At 41.0% G+C, this 24,869-nt stretch overlaps 1 protein-coding gene across 22 annotated transcripts in view; it reads right to left on the reverse strand.

Annotated features, from left to right (window-relative positions):
• LOC117463550 (receptor-type tyrosine-protein phosphatase delta-like) overlaps window positions 1-24,869 on the reverse strand; it is a 405,065-nt gene that overhangs the window by 50,848 nt on the left and 329,348 nt on the right. For all 22 annotated transcript variants that reach the window (XM_071206543.1, XM_071206542.1, XM_071206541.1 and 19 more), the window contains 2 exons: window positions 16,897-17,042; window positions 14,483-14,624 (listed from right to left, as the gene is read on the reverse strand). In XM_071206543.1, coding sequence (XP_071062644.1) covers window positions 14,483-14,624; window positions 16,897-17,042 — 288 coding nt within the window. The remainder of the gene's footprint in view (window positions 1-14,482; window positions 14,625-16,896; window positions 17,043-24,869) is intronic.

Raw genomic sequence — 24,869 nt, forward strand, 5'->3', positions numbered from 1 at the left:
AAATAAAAAGCAACTCCTGTGAAATTGCAATGTATTCTATAAAGAAAGTGCTCAAGAGATCATCATTTTGCTGTTCTTTAAGAAGTCACAATCATTATTCAGCTCTCAGGAGAAAAGAAGAGGGCGAGGAACAACATTTATTCAATATGAATTTGCTTTAGCCAATGTCAACATTATAGTTTTGCAGTCCCCTGTACGATATTGGGACAGTAAAACAATAGTATGTCTGTCTTAATGTCTAAAGCGTGGCTCTCTGATATTGTGAAAACACAGTAACATAAGGCCAGGCCAAGGACACTTTCACCAGACCCATCTCCCGTCCTGTAGTGTTACACGATGCTCGCCCGTAACTCCAGTGCAGGCAGCTGATATGACTCCAGGCAGTGCATTTAAAATTAATGATCTGTTACAAAGGTTTCTGGCCTTCTGAATGCATTCCTGCTCAGCCCGGAATTGTATTTTACAGCTGCTTTGTGCACTTGTGCTCGACGAGAATGGCCACAAAGTCATGACATCAACTGGGAGGTCTCTGAATGTTTCCTACTTAGGAACTTTGACGTCATCAAGCTCCAGTTCTCAGCAATACCCTCGTTTACTTCACATAGATAATTACCATGGTGATAATAAATAAAGCAAAGGAACACTAGCTGGTGCTGTGATTTAAGAACTCACAGCTGCTGCAGCTTTTTCCTTACAAGGCAAAAAGACCAAACTAAAATAAGATCAATCTCGATGTAATTCAAGTTCGGCTTGTTTGTTGTATACTTTTAGAGAAGTCTGTTTATTGGCAATGTGCTTGAAGTAAAGACTGAAATAGTTATTCAACCAGAGGCCAAAGGAATTGTAGTTGTTCCCATGTGCTTTGTTTGCAGTTCCACTTAGAGTCCAGACGTTGGTTTTCCACCTAAATTATAATAAATTCTCCTGAGCAGCTACTCCATTGCCCCGTCAGGAACCCTGAGTTGAACAAGTTTGATTTGCTTGTAGCACATTTGGTTTTAAACGTGTGTTCTGGGGCTAATATACTTTATGCTGTATGACTCGAACGTACAGCCCTGAGCTACCCTGTACAATAAATGAAAGTCAAAGCTGAAAGGTGGAAAAAAACATTAAAAAAAGATTTTCCCCGCCTTCTTATTCCACCTCGCTGAGAGCTACAATCTCAAGGACAGCCTAAGACAAGGGCAGGTTCTGCTTTACAGACCTATACTGTATATTCAACAATGGATCTACACACTAAATGAGATGGAAGGCAGAGAAATGCTGAAGTCACCTTCTAAAGAAGTGCTGAGCACTGGTGCTTGATATAAAAAGACTCCCAATGACAATTTGCACACATTAGCCACTGCCAGGCTATCAGGCCATATGAAGTGCGCTGCCAAATATGAGAGCAGTATAAAAGGGACATTGGCTCAAAAAGTACCTCAGTGAGCAGATTTCTGCTGAAGACACGAGGCCACTGGACATAAACTCAAGCCATTAGCAGATTATATATATATTGATCACTCACACAAAATATGAGCACAAGAGAAATTACAGTTCCTGCAGCATCTGTCGTCATACTGCACCAATAGACACACACAATCACAGCGTCTGTTCAGAGTAAACATCTCACCTGCTGTTTGTAATGGATTGAGTGACAAACTCAAGTAACATCCTCCTTGTTCTGGCTCTAATTAAATCAACCTAATTGAGTTTAAACAGATAAAGGTAGCATTCAAATGTGATCTGTTACTGTTTACATGTTTGCTGAGTTTATGCAACAGTGAGGCTCTGTGTACGTGCAGTCTGAGGAGATGTTTACCAGCTGTTACAGGACTAATGCAGTTACATCTATGGAGGGGAATTTTAATAAAACGATACAACCAGACGGTAAAGCTGAGGCCACTATGTCTGCTTCAGCTGTGGGACAGAATACGTTTTCAGTCTCTTGCAAAGTGTATACCGTGGTGGCACTCTTTTTCTTTGCTGAATGATAGACTGTCCACAGAAAAGAGGCTTTTAAGAAGCAATAACTCAGTGAGCTTGTGTTGCCAGATATCTGTACTCTGCTAATATTGCATGTGCTCAAGCTCTCAGGTTAAGTGGAGTGCGTTAGACATTTTAACAGCAGGCTATGATGTCAAACTGCAATGCAACATTCATCATGGTGTTGTAAAACAAAAACCATAACATGTAAAGAAAACTTAGTGCAAATCTGATCCTAATGTCGAAGTAATTGAGATGTGTTTTATGTCGCTGAAATCACATTTGGCTCAAACATGACAGAATAACTCAAAATAAATTTGAGAAGAAAATAAGCCTCAGTTGCACGGGGTTTTCCAAGTGAAGCCACACAAAATAAAACCTCTCCGGTCACATTCGGCTTTAGTTCTGTGGCTTCCTCACTAGGATTGGATTTGACCTTTTCTTCCCGAGTGGAACAAGGCTTTTCACCCTTTGGTTGAGGTTATTCTTCACGGGAAATCCCTTCAGGAAATAATAAGATATATATAGTTTTTGAGTGGAGACCATCTGCTCATAGAGGCTGTCACAGGTCACTTGCTGTGGCAACATGTTGCAGATCGGTGTGTGTCAAGATGTATTGTTGTTGTGGTATCGCTCCTTTCCAAAGATGTGTGGGAATTTGGGACAGATGTGTCCTCAAGTATGACTCTTTACAACGTTTTACACCGCTTTTTCCTCTGCCCTGAAGATTATCCTTGCACAGTTTACGAATCAATCTCGCTAACCGTCCCAGATAAGATTCCAGCCAGAACAAAAAAGACGACATTACCCACTGAGTGTGACAGCTCTGCTTATTTTTCCAAGCAGCCTGTGCCAAAGCCATTTCTCCCAATACACCATAGCATATAGTTTGAAGTTGAGGGACATCGATTAATGCTCTTTCCATGCTCAAAAATCCAGAAGAAGTGAGAATTTTTTGGGATAATTTAGCAGGGTGAGAGCTTCTCATCGTGTTAATCACAAGGACACCATTTTAATTGACTTGTTTCATGGCCTGCGTATGCATCAGCTGACCTAGATTCAATGAGGTCTTGGTGTTTCATGTACCAGCAACAGGTCATTCATAAAGACAATATTTCCATGCAAACAAATAAAGGTTAAGGTGCAGTAACATCACAGAACATACAATCTTGACACATAAATAAATTATATTTGACCAAAAGTCATAGCAGACATAGTCTTTGTGGCTTTTTTTTTTAAATGAGGTTGTTGATTCGGAACCTATAACAACAAGTGTGTCCAATTGAATTGTTTAAAGTTCTCTAAAAACGTTTTGCAGGCCTGGTTTATGCGTACGTTCAGAAGCGGCCTGAATCCTCTTCAACAAAATGTTGTGTTCGGCTCCCGTTCAACTGACGTATTCAATTCTTTTTTGTCTTTGGCATGGGAGAGGGAACTGTTAATTGTGCTTTTGTTTTCACACAAACACAATTACTGAACCAAACGTAAGAGCTCTTGATTAACAAAGGCAGACAGCTATTCCATTTTGTGCCAATAATATGACGGCATCTGTTTTCCTCCTCTAATGTTTCACCACTTTCACCCACATGCTGCTGATTTCCCTGCTCTACTTACAGGGTACAGATCGTACTTATACAATCCAGCACCTAATGAATGACATGTTGTACATCCAAGTCCAACCTTGGCTTTATCAGTGACCTGCAGCTTGGTTAAACTCTCCCCAAGTTAGACTCAGACAGAGTTGTTCTTCTCAACAAACTATCCATCATTCTGGCCACACACTTTTACAGAGGTTACACTTGTCCCAAACATCTATCATATGACCAGGGCATGATAATACTTTATTTGATAGTTTTCATAATATTGATGTAATTTACTTGTTGTAGTAAACATTGTATATTATTTAATCTTTACACAGTTTGCCGCATTACGTAAACTTAGATTATTCTATTTTATTCTATGTTACAAGTACTTAGTTTACTTCTTTCTGCATTTAACTTGCAGCTTTGTTTTAATGTCTATCTTGTATGTTGCACTGTTGGGGGAGCCTGGGAATTAAGAGCCAATAACTATGCTGTATTATAACAACACCTTTGAATCTTTGAAAATAGACCTGGATTAAATGCACTGAGTAGCTTTTTTATTATATTTACTGCCCACATGTCTGGATATTGTTGCAGGACATTGTGTGCCTTACCGCTGCCTTCAGAATACCTGGAACAGTTCATTAAGTGTAAAGGGTATCTTTGAGGTGTAAAGCATGGTTCATATTATTTAGATGGAAATAAGCATTTAGAGTATAAAGCATCATTGTTTAACAAGAATAAGAAATGACATATTGAGGTGTCTGAATTCCCCCTACATGCCCTCAGAGAATCTTAAGTCTGCATTTATGTGGTGGATACATCCCGGTGCTGTTTGGCTCACAGTCTGAATAAGATTAGGTTTTTTCCCTGGAGCTTCCTTTGAGCCACACTTCCCAAACACGCCTGCTGGTACCCGCACTGGTTGGATATTGCGTAAGTAATCCGATAATGGAAAACAAAATGCTCAGCACTCTCTTCTAATACCATGTGGTTGGGGTAATTCTGATATTCATCTTCCAGAGTTGTTTAAGGGTTCACAGGCGAGTGAACTCTGAGTCAACCTTCAAATGATTTTAAAACATGGCGTCTGGACTGCTGTGGTTTATATTAATGTGCAGACTGGAAAATACCTAATATAAGTATTACCCTGAGGCCATACTGTAGCTCTACAAGTCCCAAAGACTTAGATGAACTGATATGAGAACATGTTAAGTTGCAGAGCATGACTGCTTTTAGTTTACTTTTACTAATGTGTCTGTTTTGCAGGTCTCGCAGGTCAAATTTTTTCAGTTCATTTATCGTATATAAATGTGTTTTTGAATCTTCATACTTACTGTACATTTATGAAGTTGCTATATAAGATGATTCTGTCTGTTGTCCTTTAAGTTTACATGTGTCTAATGTGTGTTTTAAGGCCCCTCTGAAAAGTCAGCAGTTGTTTAACAATCTTTATCATAATTGGTAGGGTGATTTAAAAAATAAAAATAATAATAAGACAGCAGTTGCCAGTTTAGCTGTTAAATGCAAATGTCTACTTCGTTCTTTACCCACTTAAGCGATTCCAGAAAGCAAGAATTGTACTGATATATGTTTGCAATTGTCCCCCATTGTACTGTATGTTGTTCGGTGAAAACATTTAGTTTTCGTCGTAACAGGAATCAGCAGTAAGTGTAGCTGTGCTAAGGAAAATATGCTTTACTTAATCATTAGATTATTCAGGTGCAGAGCAACACTAATGCATATTACTGTGAATGTGCCACAGTTGGCCAAAACAGCTAATTCCAATTGACTTTAATAGTTTGAAGAGGCACAGGCGCACTATAGCACACAGTGGCATGCAGTCTCACTAAAGCCGGGTCCCTCTAAAAGGAAGTTCATTAATTTGGCTAACAAATGCAGCCTCTTTGAAAAAAACACTAAGGGCGAGCAACAAGGGACCATAGTATCCACAACATTTTATTTCACCATTGGTGACTAAAGGAGGAAAATCGGAAAGTATTATGAGATATATTTAGTGTATTCCTTTTGCTGTGATGATGCACGTTGGAGCAAGATACAGGAGGAGGAAGGTGAAGCTCTGCTAACCCGAGGTTACCGGCTCTATGTCTCAGTGAAAAATAGCATTGTCTCCCCATTTGCCCTGCACTGATTGTTTCCTCCATAAATCCCCTTTGAGATTGTATAATTAATTGAACGCTGCTTATTTGTCATTAAAAAGCCAGAGCCTAATGCCTGAGATTATGAGGAAACTATTGTAGAGTCAATCTATTAATCATCGGGCCGTTTCTCCCCCAGAAGATCCTTCACACATGAACAATTCAGCCGTTCCTCTCTCTGAATGACATTGGGGAACTAATAGTGAAACTTTAAGTCAACATACTGATGTCATAGTAAATCATTACTTTAAAGTAATCAATAATTTGTTCCCTTCAATAGTCAAATGTATATAATAAAAATATATACCTCTATATATGTATTTCTTTGTGAAATGCTTTTTCAGAGAATGCTTTCCTTTGTTAAAGAGGACATCTTATGCTAAGTGTTAGGTTAATATTTGTAATGTGTGCCTCTACTGCCGGTGTTAGAAGCATATAGAAGCGTAAGTGTTACATTGTGAGGCACCTACAGTATGTTCCAGAAGGAAACAAAGGAGTCCAATGGAGGCATTTCAAGCAGGGGGGGGGGGGGGGGGGTTAACCTATGTAACACACTACGGGAAATGGAATACACCCCAAAGCATGATAGGGCCTCTTTAATTAAAGTGGCAAGCACACATTAATAAAAGACAATCAAATAAGGAGGGCCCATGTAGTATACATTAAACTGTTATTTTACCATTGTTGGCTGAATAAGGTTTACTATGTGATATGTATTGCTGTGTATATATATATATATATATATGTATATATTATGCATCCAGTTCCATTGAGAGCAGTTGTTGGGACTTTTGGGTGAAATTAAGGTAGAATGACAAACCATATCCAGGCCATAAACAGTTACTTTGAAATGCCTCCCTTCCCTACTATATACTCTTTTTTTACAGCAGTCTCAGCTGGGGCATATTGGCTGATTCGAGCTGGGGGGCACGCTGCAGGGACGTACGCTCTTCTGGCACACCGCCCCAACTCTCCCCCGGCCCCGTGTCATTCATAAACATGACGGATTAGCTGTGATATTCCTCCATTTACAACATAAGCAGAAGGAGTTTGAGGGAAGAGAATGAAAGCTGAGTGTTAGTGGCAGATGCCCCTCAGGGGTGGTGCTAAAAAGGATGGGTAAAGAGTGAGATGAAAAGGAGAAAGAGTGAGATGAAAAGGAGAGATGAAGCAGGAAGGGCGGAGAGAGGGACTAACTCTACAGGCCTGGCTGGGCATGCAGGAAGCCAGGCACACAGCTCCATTTACGCTCAGATGACCCCCCCCCCCACACACACACACACACACACACACACACACACACACACACACACACACACACACACACACACACACACACACACACACACACACACACACACACACACACACACACACTTCTTGCTTTACATGTCAGCTAAGTTAGGATCACCTAGGGGGAAGGTGGATTTGGAGAGAGAGATTTTAAGACCTTATTTTCCACCTACATCATGTCTCTCTCCCACACTGTTAGTCACTGACTTCCCTCTGAGACTTTAAAAGAAGCTTGGTGTTAGAGTCTCTCCCTCAATCTGTCTTTGTCTGTCTCCCGCCTTCTCTGCCTTCTGTCCCCCCTCCCATCCCCTCTTCAGGATCTCACTTTGCATATTCCATTTGCTGGTTGTTACCTTGAGCAATGATTCAATTTACTTCAGGAAACAGCACCCCATTTATTCAGAGTTGGGGAAAGAAAGGGAAATAAACTTCCGCTCCTGCCATCTTATCTGCATCAGCATTTTTTCTGTTAATATTAGTAATACTCAAAGGAGGAGGGGGGGGGCTATTTGACAATGCTTTGAGCTGTTTGCCAACAACAATGGATGTTACTTACTTGCTCTCAACTCTTCTTTTTGTATTGCTTTTTCTTATGAGTCCATCACCCCTCATCTGATCCTCCTGAGTGCATTAAACATTCTCGCATAAAGAGGACATGGGGAATATACAAATATGCAAACACAACCTTCTCCTCAGAGACCCCCCCCCCTGTCAATTTGAAGCATATTCAGCGAGACATCTGCTCTACTCTAATGTTTCACTACGTTGTATATTCACCCTCTTACCGCTCACTCACTTGGGAAGACTGTATGCTGCATGTGTCAACGTTTAATAATGTTTATGTTTGTGCATTAACATTTATTGTGAAATTAAATATAACAGTGCATTAATGTAATCCATTACTTTAATTCAAGTACTGTACTTACGTATGATGTTGTGGTACTAGTACTTAATATTTAAATTGTATGCTACTTTATACTTTATTTTTGAGGGCACAACATGTTGGAGACCAATATTTAACTGCACTACATTTATCTGACAGCTTTAGTTACTTTACATATTCATATTGTAAGCAAATACTACATATACATCCACTAATATATAAACTATAACATATGATAGGTTAAAATATCCAGCAACAGCATTATATACAGTAATCCAAATTAATTCCATCTTTATCAGCTGTGATGATTCGATAATCATAATTCAGTAATGTCATATGATTCTGAAATGGGCCATTACACATGGGGAAGACTTTACATGTTTGTGTGTACATTTTGATGCCAATACTTTGTAAGATTTGGAATTCAAAGCTTTTACTAGTATCAGAGTACATTTACAATTTAGTATTGCCTCTTATAGTCAAGTAAAAAGTGTGAGTACTTCTTCCACCACTGCTATTAAAGGTTATGTCTTTATTTTGTTTTTCAGGGAGGCTGATAATGGCCAGAAGCTTGAGTCAGCGGGGGTCGAGAGCGGATCAGCAACCAGGTGAGTCCCCCGATCTGGGCATAAGGCAAAACTGTGAAACACTGCGTCGCTTCATTAACCTTCATGTACCGTACACTCAGAAACAGGCGGGCAGTTTGATCAAACGGCCGTTTCTAATACTTTGGCTGCGATGTGTCGCTTGTGCATCTACAGAAATCTGTTGTTGAAGCAGTCTGTGCATTTGGAAGTTGTGTATTACTCTACTAGCAATATGCTTTCCCACAATCCTCTGAGTTGTAATCACTTTTAGCATGATACTGCCGGATTTCTCTGTGGGTCATGGCCTAGAAATCTTGAATTTGAACATGGTATCATCGAACCGTGGCAAGTACTCTGGGAGACTCGCCGTATAAATGTCTGCGGAAACCGACTTTTATACACGTTTGTCTGAGAAGCCTTGCAGCAGCCATTTCAATCATTGATACAGCTAAACGCTTGCTACAGGAGAGTATAGAGAGTATTCATGCTGGCTGACATCCTTCAGAGAAGGACTTCTTAAAGAGCTCTAATGGAGGACTGGGTTATATCAGACCTCTCAAACGTATCCTTGAACAGGACTGTGGGAACAATGGGTGTCTCAGCAGGAAGTGGGTGGCACTTTCTCATCATGGAAATTAGTATATCAAGGCCACATGTTGTGAGAAACTTGTGTTGTAAGTTTGTATCTGCCTTTCCTTTCATTCAGCTATAAAACATCTACTGCTCATGTCTGCTGTACTGAATGTAATAACGTACAGGCTACTAATTCCCCACAAAAATCGACAACATCACGTTCTCCTCAGTCCGACGTTGTTTGCTTGTAATTAACGAGCAGCCTCGCACAGCTTGAAAAAGTTTCTGGAGATCATTAGAAGCGTTAAGGATGACCCTGCAGTGCCCAATTAATCTGGCAGAAAATGACTTTTGAGTGCAGCTAAGATCAAAGCTGCTAACATTAACACCCCCCACTACCTCACATTTACTCACTCCTGTTTATGACCTTGTGTCAAGTCCTGCCAATAGAATATTTGTTATTTTTCTGCCATATTACGTGAGGACTAAATAAAGTTCATCAAGCTAAGAGGTTATGAATAACACCTTTGATGTTATGATCGAGCGTGTAAGCAAACTCAAATTAAAATGTAATGCACAAATACCACCTTGCAACACATTAGGTTGTTGTGTTTGGCAAATAAACATTAGGATCTAACATTTCTTTATGATGTTTACTCATTTGCTGCATGTGTAGACAGATGTGAGAAACATTTTTATATCACTCATCATCTGATTATGCTGTGTAAGGTCACTGTGGAGAACATGTGAGGCCAGTGAGGGGAAACTGAAAACAAACAAACAAAAAACCACATTCCTCATTTGTCTGAATCAATAATTAATAATTCAGCAGACTGTTACTTGCATTCAAACAAATAAGCAGAGTTATCTATCATGTTCAGTGTGCAGTGCGAGTCTCTGTGCTCCAGCAGATGTTTTCTCACACATGATGCAGACTGTAAAGTCCAACATCAATCTTGTTGGCAGCACTTGGGCCTTAAATCATCTTGCATACCATACAGATACCGATTGGCTCCCGAGATTAACCACGCAGTAATGTATACGAGGGTGTAGGGATGTTTTTTTTCTCTCTTAGAAGAGATCAATTTGTGCAAGGACAGTCAGCTCCATCTTTTTAATTACAATAACGAATAACTTGTCATCACGTGCTCAACTTTTGTGACGTATGAGAGATTGTAGTTGAGAGTAAGTCACTATTTGCCAAATCCTAAGCAATAACTCTACCTGTGGATAATGAATGAAACAACTAATGAACATGAAGACGATTGATGGTCGGTAGAGTTTGTTGCAGAGGTGAGAAAGGAAAGCATGTTGGTTTCTCAGAAAAGGTGCTGCAAATAACAATACATGATTGGAATTCACTTTAATACACTTACAAACTAAATGTCCTACAGACTATTAGAGTAATAATCAACTCCTAGTGGACCCACCAGAGCTAAAATGCTTGTCCAATAAGTCAAGAATATGTTTTATATGTAAGAAAATAGTTAAACTCCAACAGGGAATCATCAAGTTTTACAGCGCCATATTTGGAGGAAACATTTATTTCCCTATCAGAATGGAGTTCCATTTGGATTGGCCATCTATAGAGCTGAAACCTGTAAATCAGAGAGCTGCGTGTCAGCTGTTGGCCTTCTGCAGTAACTTTAACAATGGACGCCTGCTTCATCCCCAGCATCCTTTGCTCCAACAGTCTGAGACAGCCGACACAGCATTTATCTTGCTGAGCAATTTATTAAGCACGCAGATCAGCTTGTGTTCATCCCTCACTCTTCACTTATTAGATTGAAAGCATTACACATACAGAATATGGTGCATGGATTACAAAGCAATGGTTAGGAACGAGCACTAAGGTACATTTATAATGGTCAGTCTTGTATGAGGTTGTATCTGCAGCAGGTTTACACTGAGCAGCATCGTATGAATCGGAGAGGCTAGGAATATAAATCTAGCGGCTTTTGGTGTCTTTTAGCAAGGGTTGGAGGCTTTTTTCTCCTGACAATGACAAAGAGCCGAGTGCATGCATTGTCTATGAATAATCACTGATCACGGAGCGGCCTTTTCATCGTATGTGGAGAGATCTGTCTCAGCTACACGCCTCTGACCGAGCCATTGCACCATTCCTTACAAATGGAAATGATGCATTCTGTTTTTCCGTCACAGGAGAGCGGCTGCCCATTTTCCGCTCCCACTGTCAAGTTGTGCACAGCTGCATAAGTTTGCACGCTTGTGTGTGGGGGGCACAGGAAATGGCTGTTGACAGCATAATGGGAGTGTGAGGATGCAATATAAATCCTTAATCATGCCTGAATCATGAACTGGAGCACTCACATCCACACATCATTCTGCTGGAACTACTGCGAGCAGAGAGTCTCACCCCAGGAAGGTGTTATAGCTACATTTTTCAGGTATTTTCTTTCCAATTTAAAAGTGTGCAAAATAAATCAACCGGCACTCATGGAAGATATTCTTATCAGAGGCTCTCCATGGTGCAATATCATATTCATAAATGACATCAAATTCCATTTTCACTAAAATAACATTCCAGTCGTGATGCACAAAATGTGCCATTTCTTCATTTCTCAACCTTTTCCTGTCATTTTCGATTTTTACGAGCAAATCAAGACGAAATTAATTCAAAGACACGAGTCGCATATGAGTCGGGTCATCTCGTAGTTAATCAAACCAGAGGGCGGAGAAAAAAAATGCAGGAAGGAAACCCTCAGCTCATGCAGATTTGACTTGGAACATCATTACGTTTCAGGGTTCGCTTTTCATGCAAATCTCTTCCCTAAGCTTGGAAGTTCATTACTAATGGCACTTCCCATCAAGTTAGAGACCCATCCGAATGCTAATATCCCCCCCAGTACTTTGGATGTGTCACCTCGAGTTCCCTCTCCTCGTAGCATGGCAATTACAACAATGTGCTTTTCCTTCGTGGAATTAGGCATCCCCCCCGTGGCGAGCTTTCCACAGCAGATGCTTTGCAGTCGTTTGCACAGACCATTTGAGCCCAAATGAACTAAACAAACAGACACTTTATATGTATTAGGCCTGGTGTAGTAGCAGTTTGTTTGCTTATTTATTTATATATATATATATATATGTCTGTACAATCCTGCATCACTCACTTGTGCAACAGTTTAGTACTATTAAAAGAACCAAAGGAGAAGATACATATTTTGCTGCTCACGGAGTGGACTTTAAAAATGTGGAGTTTCATTTTTCAAGCTGCAGTTTATGTCATGTGGAATGATGAGTAGGAAAAGCAGCAGGGTGTGTTTTCTGTACAGTAGGAGTAGTTTTGGAAGGAAGGGGCTCTTTGGTCTTCTGAATAATTTATAATGCTTTATTCAGGTAACCTCAAGTACAATAACAATGCTTCCTGAAAGTCATCCTTACTTTGGGTCTATACATAAAGGAGGAACTTGATCTGGATGTATTGTAGTTGTCTATGACTTGAAATGTTGAACTGTAAACTAATATAATATAGTTTGCTTGAGTTCATTTCATTATAATAAGGCTCTTTTAACCTTGGCCAGCATTGTGATATTATTATCTATTCGGTTGTATAAGTTATTCATCTTGCTTTCTTTCATGCGTGTGAATGCTATCACTGCTCAAAGTAATTATATAAAGTCATTTTTTGCTTTTTAAAGGCATGGCTATCAGTGTCATACCCACCAGACTTCAGACATCTGTGTATTTACATAACTTGAAATGTCAATGCACAAACTGGGTATAGACAAATCCCTTTGTGTCATAGCAAGTGGTGACACAGTGCACATATATTACATAGATTTATTGCAGGTTATTACCTAATTATTCACAATTCCTACATGTAGGGTTTATATATATATATATATATATATATATCCTCCAGAGGCGATGTGAGGACAGGGAGCTCACCCTTTTTAGTTGCACTGGAGCCAGAAAACAAAGTTTTCCCTGTCTTTCCATTTTATTTTATTTTGTCTGAGATAGGTCTCTATTCACCTTCAATACATTGATGGGAAAAGAGAGTGAGCAGAAGAGCAAAATGGAAAATGGTAATAAACATGCTAATGCTTGGCCGCGGTTCCAGGAAGAAGCACTTCTATACATCCAATATGTGTGTGTGTTTGTGTGTCAGAGATAGAGCCTGAGCAGGAGTGAATTTGAAGAGAAAATGTGCACAATATTGCTTGTGAGACACACACACACACACACACACACACACACACACACACACACACACACACACACACACACACACACACACACACACACACACACACACACACACACACACACACACACACACACACACACACACACACACACACACACACACACACACACACACACACACACACACACACACACACACACACACTGTGCTCAGAGTAAACAGCAGAGAGCTGCATGTGAACGTGCCACCTTTGTGCCTCTCTTTCAATCTGCCTCTGGAGACAGTGCAAAGGGCCCTTTGTTGGCTCATTGGTGAGATAAGAAGCAGGGGGAGGGGGGGGGGGGGATCAGAGACTCACACAGCCATTTTTTTGTTTCTAGAGGGTGGAAGCTCCCCTCTCAATAGAAACTAATTTGCCATCTTGTGTAATCGTGGCACATAATGGTGCACACCTCATTCATGCCGCCCAAGGCTTTTCTCTAAAGCCATTTTCTCTTTTCACAGCCAAACAAGTGGTGTTTCACAGAGATATTACTCAGCCTTTTAAGCTCAGGGCCTCCACATATTCGCCTTTGAATGGAATGTTGTGTGTAATCAAGATAACATTTTGCTCAGTGCTTATTTTAAAAGAGGCGCTGTCAACCAACTTGCTATTTGTCATCTGACTTTTATTCCCTTTGCTCTCTGGGAATAACCAGAGGAGCTGACCTTTTCTGCCTGGCTGTTACACTTGTTTGTGTAGCGCCACCGTTCACTGAAAGGCGCTGGCATCCAAGCAACTGGCATCTAGTATACCACCATACACAATATTATGCTTGTTAATCGCATGAGAATACACTGCATGGCCTAAATAATATCAAAGCTGAAGTGCAGAGATGAAAAATGACTGATTTGAAAATTATTGCTGAGCTTTTCCATTAAGCCACCCCGGGCTAGGAATGTATTGCTATTTGCATAATTTAACTGGCATCTTAATTATTGTGTCAAGAATCTGTATGCAAATGACTTAAGTCACTTAGAAACGGGAACTTACTTGGCTTAATGGCTAATGGACTAAATCTGATCAAGTTAGGATACACAACGTGAGCGTAACCACAGTCTCTACTGTAATTGGGTTTGACTGTGCAGTGCGACACAAAGAAACAAAGAAGAGAAGAACACAAACATCAAACAAGTCCATGCAAACTTACCTGTGTTATCTGGGAGAAAAGGGGAATGTTAGTGGTGTGTGTTTAGTCTTTTTCGGGTGTCTGAGGAGGACCTACCACGTAAAACAGTGAGTCTGGTGGTGGCGCTCGTCTCTCCAACACTGTTGGAGGCGACGCATTCGTATATGGCTTCATCTCGGGGCGTGCGTAAAGGCTGAATTCTTAGCACTGAACCAGAACCATCGTCGAACTCTATCACCTGCAGGTGCGAGAGAGACGATGTGTTACAGGAGATTTTTTTGGCTCACAATGAGCGGTGGACCTTCCGCAGAGAGAAAGAGACACAAGACTGTCGAGGACATTTGGCTGACAACACTGATGAGGACTGACACAATGTGCTTCCTATGACAGAAACAAAAACTGCTGCCTAACTTATATTAAACCTCATAAATATGTGCTAATTTGTAAATATCATGGTCGTGTACATGTGCACAAATGTGCGTATTTGATTTATATAATACTCTTTAGCCTTTTGGTTGTATCTTCAGTTATGTGTTCAGACATGCTGGTTTTTTGTGATTTTTTTCTTAAACTTTTAACCACCTAGGAATTTGTGCATTCACCTTTTATAATAGATGCGGCTGACTAACTTTAAGAATGGGATTTTTTTTTTTGTCCAAACTTTTGCTCTTATTTCCTGTTTCAGAGTGATATTAAAATCGGAACGTGTCCCACTCTTAAAGTTATCATTATATCCCATTGGATTGTTTCGATGGGACAGAAACAAGCACAAACAGTTAAAGGTGGCTTGATAAACGGTTACGGACAGTTGTACCATGAGGTGAGATAGGGCTGCTCGATTATGGCAATAATTAATATTAACATTATATTCTATCTATTCTAATACCACAGTTATTCAAATGGATATCTTATTGACTAAGGAGACTTTTACATACTTAAATCTGGTGCACTTTGTAGATCTCTCCGTATTGCTTGTATCTATATTAATGGTGATGACATTGCAAACAAGTCACACCCACAATTAATATGTTTAACAAGACAAGGTCTGTGTTAAAGACGGGTCTTTGCAGACACAAATGCAGAAGTGCACCATCATAAAATAAAGGGGGTGTTGGACCTATAACACAAGATGGAACTAGAACATCATTTTGAAATGGATTGTGGCTCAATACTATTTTTATCTGCAACATTAACTTAACATTTTGCCAAAATCATAATTTACAATTTAATCGCCCAGCCCTAAGGTGAGATAGTGGTACAAAAGACAGGACCGACTGTTTTGGACGAACGACACATAAAATGGTTACAAACAGGTGTGTGTTGTAGCTTATTCAGCTATTTGTGCATGCTACATGTATACTCACTGATTTAGAAAGCCCTGTGTCATGACTCAATTTTTATTTTTAAGCATATAGGTTGATTTCAATACAGATAGGCCTAAGACCACCATTTCTCTCTCTCTCTCTCACACACACACACACACACACGCACGCACGCACGCACGCACACACACACGCACATGCACTGAGGCCTACCAACATTTCTACAGTTCACCAAATATCTGCATGTTTTATTCAACAATACATTTTAACATTTGATTGGCCAAGATATAGCGGTGTTTGCGTTCAAGCTGACAGCAAGTGATGGTAAAGAACATCCCCCTTTCTTATTTAAAACAGCAGAATTAGAAAGGAAGTTGTGAGACTTTCAAAAGGAAATGGGTTTTTGTTAGGAGATGAGGTGGTAGTCATGAAATGGCGGCAGCCGGCAAGCACTGTGAGGCAATGAGAGAATGACACAAGCGTGTTAGCATTCAGCTCTACGTGCTATGAAGACGCTATGAACTCTGATAAGATTAGATTTATGTGGGCAGAGACGCAAAGAAGATGCGGGAAGAGGTTTCAAAGCTCTGTTAAGCCATTGCTGCTGTGCAGAAGCAAGCACATAATGGCATCTACAGCAGAGGGGGAACAAAAGTGACACCATGATAGTCCCGAGGACTGACACAGAAATTAATAGAAATCTTATCAGTGCTCTCCGATGATGTGTTATTTCTCATGGGTATTGAGCCCAAGTGCAGATTAAAGCTGACCAGAAATCAAAGCTTCAGCCAAAATGGGTAGGGTAGGACATGCATTAAGATAAGGATGCCACAAAGCAAAAGGACATCTCGAAGCGCTACTTTCACTTTACATAAAGCTGGCAAATGTGGCGTGATGCTAATGTAGGTATCTGGGTCACACCACAAGTTGGTTTTTTCTGTCCAATTGCTCTTTTCTTGTCTTTCATTTAATTACAAATATGTCCCCAGATATGTTGTGTACTTGTTAATCAAAAGTCATGCATGTTTAAACGCCTGGCCAGCATGGTAATTAGAGTCTGCTAATGCGTGGTGGCAAGTCGGGGCGAAAGCAAGCTTTGCGCTATGGATAATGTGTGAGCACAGCCAGAAGCAGTGCTGAAGCATTCTCATTGTCGAGCATTTTACATCAGAACAATAGACCTAATACCTCAAATCTCTGGTTGCTGACTTTCTTCCCCTTCTTGTTCCACACAATCTTCGGCCGTGGATCTCCGGACGCTTGGCAGATGAAGGATGCCACGCCTCCTTGCACGCCTGTTTGGTCATTGGGGGTTCTTAAAAACTTTGGAGGTGCTGCAGAGACAGAAACAGAAAAACATAATAGTGAGTGAGCATGCTAGCATTTCAGACAGAGCCATGTATCTCTCTTATCAAGATATAAAGTAACAAAGTTTCAGGTTTCAGCATGTGGCCGTGAAGAGGATTGTGTTTGGAGGTCAGTCACAGAGATTGTACAGACTTTATTTTGGAAACAGATGATCAGGGGTTTGGATCAGCATTCATTTTATTTCCACTCTGGGAGTATTTATATGTAACTCAGACATCTCCTCTCCAGGATAACTGAGACTTTAGGGCAATTATTGGATAAAAGGGCATTTTTTTGCTGAAATCAATCAGTTGAAGAATATTTACATTTGTAATAACTAGTGCTGTCAAAATTATCGCGTTAACGGCGGTAATTAATTTTATGAATTAATTGCGTTAAAATATTTAACGCATTTAACGCATGTGCAGAATGGCCCGCCCCATACGTGCCACCAGTGGCAGCGCCAGGGTATGGCTGGGGTAGGCTACACCCATACCAAGAAATGGCTTAGCCCCACCATGAGAAATGATGTTAAAGTAAGCAAAATAAAGTCTGCCAACTCGCGCGGAGTAAATTGCACAGACAGCAGTTAGTAAGATTGATTGCAGCCACGGTTTTGAAAACTTTTGTCACGTAGTGATCGTCTGCTCAATAGAACATCTTTGATAACGGCGTGGTGTTGTTGCAGGAAGTCCCGACGGAGAATACTCTTGCTGTAGTACAGGACAGAGCCATATAATAGTAATAATATGGCTCTGGTACAGGGGTGCACATAACTGGTACGCAGGTTATGTACTCTGAACTGCGTACCGTCACTTGTGTCACAAAGCGCATTTGCGTACCGACGTACGTGTGAAGCTTTTCCAGAAGGCGGTTAGAACACCGGACGACAGACTCGGTCTCCGTGTGCACAGATAGGGCTGCTGTTAACGTCGGTCTGTACAACGGACTTGTGCCAAAACTACGCCAACCGGCTGCGGAGGGAGACTCCCCCCTTCACTGGAGAACTGCGCTAAAACAGCTGATCACAACGTTCACACTCTGTGGTCACGAAGTACTCCACTAGCGCGCGCCCCCCCCTCTGTCGACTTTCCTGAAGTACTCCCCCGTTGATAGAAATCAACACGTAATGAATTAAGACCCCACGGTTTGATGATTGATAGGTGTGTGGGCTGTCTTTCATTTTGACACACAGACAAATGTTATAATAAATATAGATACTGTATGTTAAATGGATATATCCGCCTTCTTTCATTTATCTTTCCATTCCCACAACAATATACATAAAGAAATGGCATATTTTGGACATAGTTCGAATGGTGATTAATCATGATTAATTAATTGTTAAGTTGTGATTAATCTGATTCAAAATTGTAATCGTTTGACAGCCCTAGTAATAACGTGTGGAACATCATTGTGCACATCTCACCCTCTGTGATGGTATGATATTGGTCATCATGGGGTTACATAATATAAGCTGTTCAGATATAAATGATTTTGTTCAGCACACTAAGAAAGCTTTACAATATATGTTTAGCTGTTATTTTTCATATGTAATTATGTGTTTGAATTAATATTGCTTTGTTATAATTTGTATGAAAAGATGATTGTCCGTGGACTGTGTCATCCACAGGTCATTTTTTTTAACATCATACATGCTCTTTCATTGGACTTAAATCACGTGGCCGTTCAGGGTTTCGTATAACAAAGCCTTTTCTTTTTCCAAACTGTCGCAGAGGAACAGAAGCATGTGTACTGGTTCAGTAGCACACAACACTGATCTGTAGAAACCCATCACTCGGAACGAGGGTTGGGCCACACACAAAGGAGACACGCACCTGATACGTTGATTGTAACGCTCTGATCGGTAATGTGCATGTTATGTTCTCCTAATTGGTCCCTCAATTCAGCACAACAAGTCAAGTGTAAAGGCAATGAGGATAAAAATGCTAAATGCAGGGGAGTTGAGGTGAAAGAATAGCAGCGTGGAACAGTGTTGGCTTTGTGTGAACACGGCCGTTCCCATCTACTCTGGAGGTTTCACAACAATGTACAATTCAGTTAGTTCTGATCTGATTTGTGAGCCCTGAAGAGAGCTGCAACTCTTGATTTTAAGAATTACTGTTTGTCGACCTTGTCAACTATTCACAATTTGGAAGTTCTGTTTCATCTTTTTTTCCCTCCATGCAAATCAGTGTCTGGTCATGAACTAGCAACCAATTACAAATACATGAAAGTGATTGGTAATCAAAGGAACCCGTCTTTCTCTCTGATGATATTTTGAGATTTACATTCCAGCTTTATCATTATGATCAAGGCTCATTTCAATAGCAAATTCATAGTGCTAAGTCAGACCCCCATCATATTCCGCTCTCGCTCGAGTGGCAGCTTCGGTGGGAGGTGTGGCTCCATCTGTCCCCCCGCGGAGCAACTGTTTGCCTTTTATCAATCACTTGAGCAGGCCATTAGTGGCCACACAGCTGCAGTAATGCCAACCATCTGAATCACCTCATCTGTGAGTGTGAAAATGTGTGATTGTGCTTGTTCGCTGCCGGTGTGCAGACTGATTTCCCCTCCCAGCAGAGAGGGGCACATTAACCTGCAGGATTCATGGAGAGGTGACATAAGTGTGTGGTAAATGTGTGGTCAGCGATCAAAAGGGGTGAACAGATAAACAGGCAAGCAGCTTGGCTTCCACCGGGCAAATGAATCTGGGAAACCACATGATTGCTTCATGCTATGCACACACACATTATCACACACACACACACACACACACACACACACACACACACACACACACACACACACACACACACACACACACACACACACACACACACACACACACACACACACACACACACACACACACACACACACACACACACACACACACACACACACACACACACACACACACACACACACACACACACACACACACACACCTCTCAGAGACTCCCTCTCATTCAGCGGCTGACAGATCTGACAGGTGGGACACAGAGTTGACACCGTGTAATTTGTACATGGCAAAAAGCACCATTATACCTGCGTCTGCACCTTCTCTCATTGACTTTGCCGGGGTGTGGTGCACGCTGGCGCCCAGCCAAGAGGGTGCTGATGGGTAATTGATATGCTATTGGGGCTGTTTTCGCTCCGGGGTCATTCATTATGGCTCGCTGCGTCTCCCTACGCCGGCTGTGATAGACTGCGAGGACATGTACGGGAGATCAGCCCTGGAGGTGAGGGTGGGGGGGGGGGGGGGAGTCCTTGCACAATGGGGAGTGATTGAGGCGTGACATGGAGGTAATGGTGTTTTCACAGACATGGCTGCTGATAGCACCATACCCCCATTTTAGGTGTGCCGCTGACAAACATCCATTTTGGTAGACTCACGTATGGCTCCAGGTAGAGGCTGATTGAAACCTGTGTTTTCTCAGAATAATGCCGCAACTACAACCTTGACAGCGATCAAAAGCGATATGCTCTATGAACAAACGCTGTGCACAACCACGCACTGTGAAGAAACCTCTGATTTTTGTAATGGTCTTGTTGGAAAATCACCGCAGCCATTACAACACAAAAGCTTCTGTAATAAGATAGGGGAAAGATTTATCTGCAATCATGTAACTATAATACAAAATAATTTAATTAGTACAGTGCGTGCACACTGTTTCGCCTTTTAAATTGTCTCTTTTGAAAGAAGCTGCTCTTACTGCTGCTGCCTAACCATGAATTGATACCAGGGTTAGCTACCCGTTAATCCAGCACCAAGCCGTCCTAAACAAATTAGATGGGTAAAGCGTGTCTCAAATTGTCAGTGTCATGTCAGTGACATGGCCCCGTTACCCTGAAGTCAGTATGTCATCTTTTGCACGTTTGCTGCATAACATCAACTATGATGCTATACTTTTCATCGATCAACACCTTGCTGATAATTTGGTGGCTGGCTGCACTGTTTTTAAGAACAAACATGTCCCGAGGGCTGAGTGGGTGCACTGGTGTATATATAGAAGTATATACATGTTCAGTATTATCTGAATGGAAAAACATACATTTAAATTGGAAGCCTTAAATAATACATATTTCCACAACTCAAGGATCAAACTCTTTAATATGCAGGTAAGGTCTAGTAAGGTTTACTAGAACAGTTTACTTGCAGAATAATTTCTGATTTCCAGATGTTAAGACATGCAAATATAAATGGCCTTCTTAATTAAAAGTATATTTTTAAAGAGGCCCAATTCTGGTGAACTTAAAGTACCTGTTGCAGGGACAAACTATAAGATTAAGTCGACTGTGGAAGTGAGACTAATGATTTCATATCTTTCTATCGTCATGCTGAACTAAGAGGATATTTGGGTTCAAAGAGTCTTATCGGATCTGCATTCATTACAAGTTTGTTTGATATTGGCTTAGCTCACATCAGCCAAACATTGCATTAAACGACTGTGTTCTGAAACAGATCAGAGATTCATTCATAATGGCAAAAACATTTCAAGTCATCAGAGCTCCACTATAGACTAAAGTTTGATCTGCCAAGCCATTAAAAAGCATGAATCAAAGAGTGGAGAAGAGAACATTAATAAACCCACTTTCAGTCTGAACCTCTATTCGGCATAGACAGCGGTCTGAGGCGGCTTGGTTTTCACAATTATACTGACTGACATATTCAATTTCATTTGCATGAAAAGGGCCATTTTCTCTTTGAATCGTTAACTTGGAGGGTGAGGTGGGGTTGTGGAGGGCGATAATTAATCCCTACACATTGGGTGGACGTCTGCAAATACCCTGCTCCCTTTTGGACAAACTGTATGAAGAAAGGAGTGTTTAAAGATGCCATTAACCTCATTCGACATCTTTAAGCCGCAGCATTTCTCTTCTGTGATATTGATGAATTGTCACTATGGTAGCAAGTGGGACAAACTGGACTCTGGGAAGCTAGCGTTGGAAGAGGGTAAGCAAATAGTATATGCACTTTATGTAATCCTTTAAGTATTCTGGAAGTCCATCACAGCAATACCATTATCATAGTATTTCAATAAAGAAGGGTGTGTTTGCTGGGGGTTGTGCATGCAGTTGTTTATAAAGCAACGCCCTCTCTATGGATTAATTAACTGTCTATACAGTGTTGAGAAACATCTGACCCGGTGCCAAACAGAAAACAGACAAACAAAAAGAGAGTGGAGATAAACCACACATACTAATCAATGGAACAAACACCAGCATAAACCATTTTCTTGGGGCAGCAGCATCTATCTGCAGCATTATGATACAAACATGTCTCTTTTGTAATGCTGAGAAAACACACTCCACATTGTATGGGCTCACAAAGCAGAAAGACAGAAAAGGAATTGGAGCTTAATTAGAACTGTTGACTGATTTGCATAGCATGCTCATTGGTAATCTGGCCTTAAATGGAAACTGAAATTCTTATTGCAATTAGTGATTACTTGAAAGAGGATATGGCCTCCGAATGATTGTTAATTACTGGATCAAGAATAGTACATTAATTCACTGCTGAGGTTTTAACGCGGTGCAATGATGGGGACCCGCTCTTCCATCAATATTGTGCTGCTTGTCACACATAATGAAGTTCATAATACAAGTCTTCTCCTGCACTGCCCCCCCCCCCTCATTCCCAACTGCTTGAATGTGCTCTCTAAGGAAAATTCACAACAGTCATTATGTAAAACTAATTCAATAGAACAAACCAGAATGCAGCTTAATGACACATTAATATTGAGGCAGCATGTAGATACTGGGGCTCCAGGTCTTTTCTGAGAGAGGGTCACGCTCTCTTGTTTGGCTCATAAGCCTCGGAGAGTCTCATGTGAATAAATAACTGCCTATATCATCACATATCAACATAACACGGAAACTACAGCATGCATAATCATACACAACATATTCCCATGCCAAATATTCAGCCCACTGACTAAGGTTGTCGGACCCTTACTCCACTGGGACTTTTTTAACCCAGTAAGTGTCTGTTGCTCGGTGCTGTGAGAGGCTTCTGGCTACAGCTCTGCAAGAGTCAGGGCACTTAGTGCACAGACAACAGTAACAGTTTCAAAAGGAATAGCTAATGATCGTGTCCCACATTCAATGCTCTGACAGACTCTGTGCCAAGACAGGAGCGGGAGGGGGGGGGATCTCCAGAGGTGCACAACTTATGCACAACTTATTCTACACCGACACTCATCGCTGGATGGGGCGAACACTGCAAATGGGCATTAATAAATTGGAGGATGTGGGAAAATTGAGTATTCTGGAAGGTTCCATTAAATACATATAAAGGGTTATTTATGGAACAGTGCCAAGCTTGTGAGTGTGTGTTTCATGGGATAAGATGGAAAGTGAAAGGCTTTTTTATTCAATTATCAGTCTAGATTCAGAAAGGGAAAATCCTTCTACATGACAGTGGTCTCTTCTGTGGAATATAACAATGTTTGCAGAGGAAAACCTACCCCCTCTACCTGTGTGTGTGTCTCTACCACACACACGAATATGCTACAGCCGTCTCCCATGGGACACATTAGCGAGGTAGATGAATCCAGTTTGTCACTTAATAAAACGGCCCCCTCAAACAGATGGCTTTGTTCAAACAGCCCCCAACGCTTTCAAGCGGGGACTGAATCGCTGCTGTGGCAAATCAGACACATGAAAGCCTGCCTCCCTTTGCGGTGCAAACCAAACAGAAGGAAACATATAAATATTGAATTGCAACACTGTTGGCGCGACACCATCCGCGCGAGAGAGAAGGGGGGGGGCGGAGTGGAAAACACTCGACCCTCCTGTAGGAAATTCTGAACATCTGGACTGAGGTTGTCAAACGAAAATTCTAAAATAATACAGAGGCTTTTCAATATGACATGTCCCCTCACTCATTACTGGTTAATTTGGCTGTGAATGCACACATCTCTTTTGTGTGTGACCATTAGAGGAAGAAACAGTCGAGCAAAATGTATGAAATTTGGATTTGTTTGTCTTGTTGTTTGTTTTTCCTCCAACGTCTGGAAAAAAGAGAGAACATAGATAAGTAATTATAATTGTGCAGGCTCACTCTGTTTGGTAGTCAGGGCAGTCTATTTGCAAAAAGTTAATTATCTGATAGGATAGGCAGTGGCAGCCACTAACACAGAAAGCCATTCGTTCATTCTGTTATCCACCAGGCAATGGAAAGATTCATTAAATGGCAGCGCTGCAGCAAAATGGCCAATAGTTATCATGCTGGGACTGCACTGACTTCAAAAGATGTAAAACATTGCAAAAGTGATAACATTCTTTGGCCGTGTCAGTTACTGCCAATGTAATCACATGTGTAGATAATAGAGCATATGATGCTGATGCTCCCACCACACATGTAATGTAAATCCTATGTGAAATAGCCTACATTGGATAATATCAGCATTACAGTGCAGATGATAATCTACAAAGCAGCTGGCTAACATGAAGCAGGAATCAGAAGATACGGATGGGAAAAGTGGAATGGAAATCAAAAGAGCAACATATTTGACTGGCTGTATTCGGGAGATAATAACACTATGCCTGGGACTGTCCTATTTCTTTACAGCATTAACTTCACATAATTGTCTCTGCCCTCTACCACGGAGCGGAAAAGCTTGCCTCATATTTGTCTCTGTAGGAGCAGAGATGGATTATGAAGAAAATCATTCCAGGGATTCAACATTGTATATTTAAACAGACTGTAATTTTATGGATAAGTTGTGCCAAGCCATTTCCGATGGATGCCAGTTGTCAGGCCATAAGAAGTGACACATTTCCCGCACTGTGTTTTCTCAAGCGCT

The sequence above is a fragment of the Pseudochaenichthys georgianus genome, chromosome 18, assembly GCF_902827115.2.
Source record: "Pseudochaenichthys georgianus chromosome 18, fPseGeo1.2, whole genome shotgun sequence".
Taxonomy (NCBI): domain Eukaryota; kingdom Metazoa; phylum Chordata; class Actinopteri; order Perciformes; family Channichthyidae; genus Pseudochaenichthys; species Pseudochaenichthys georgianus.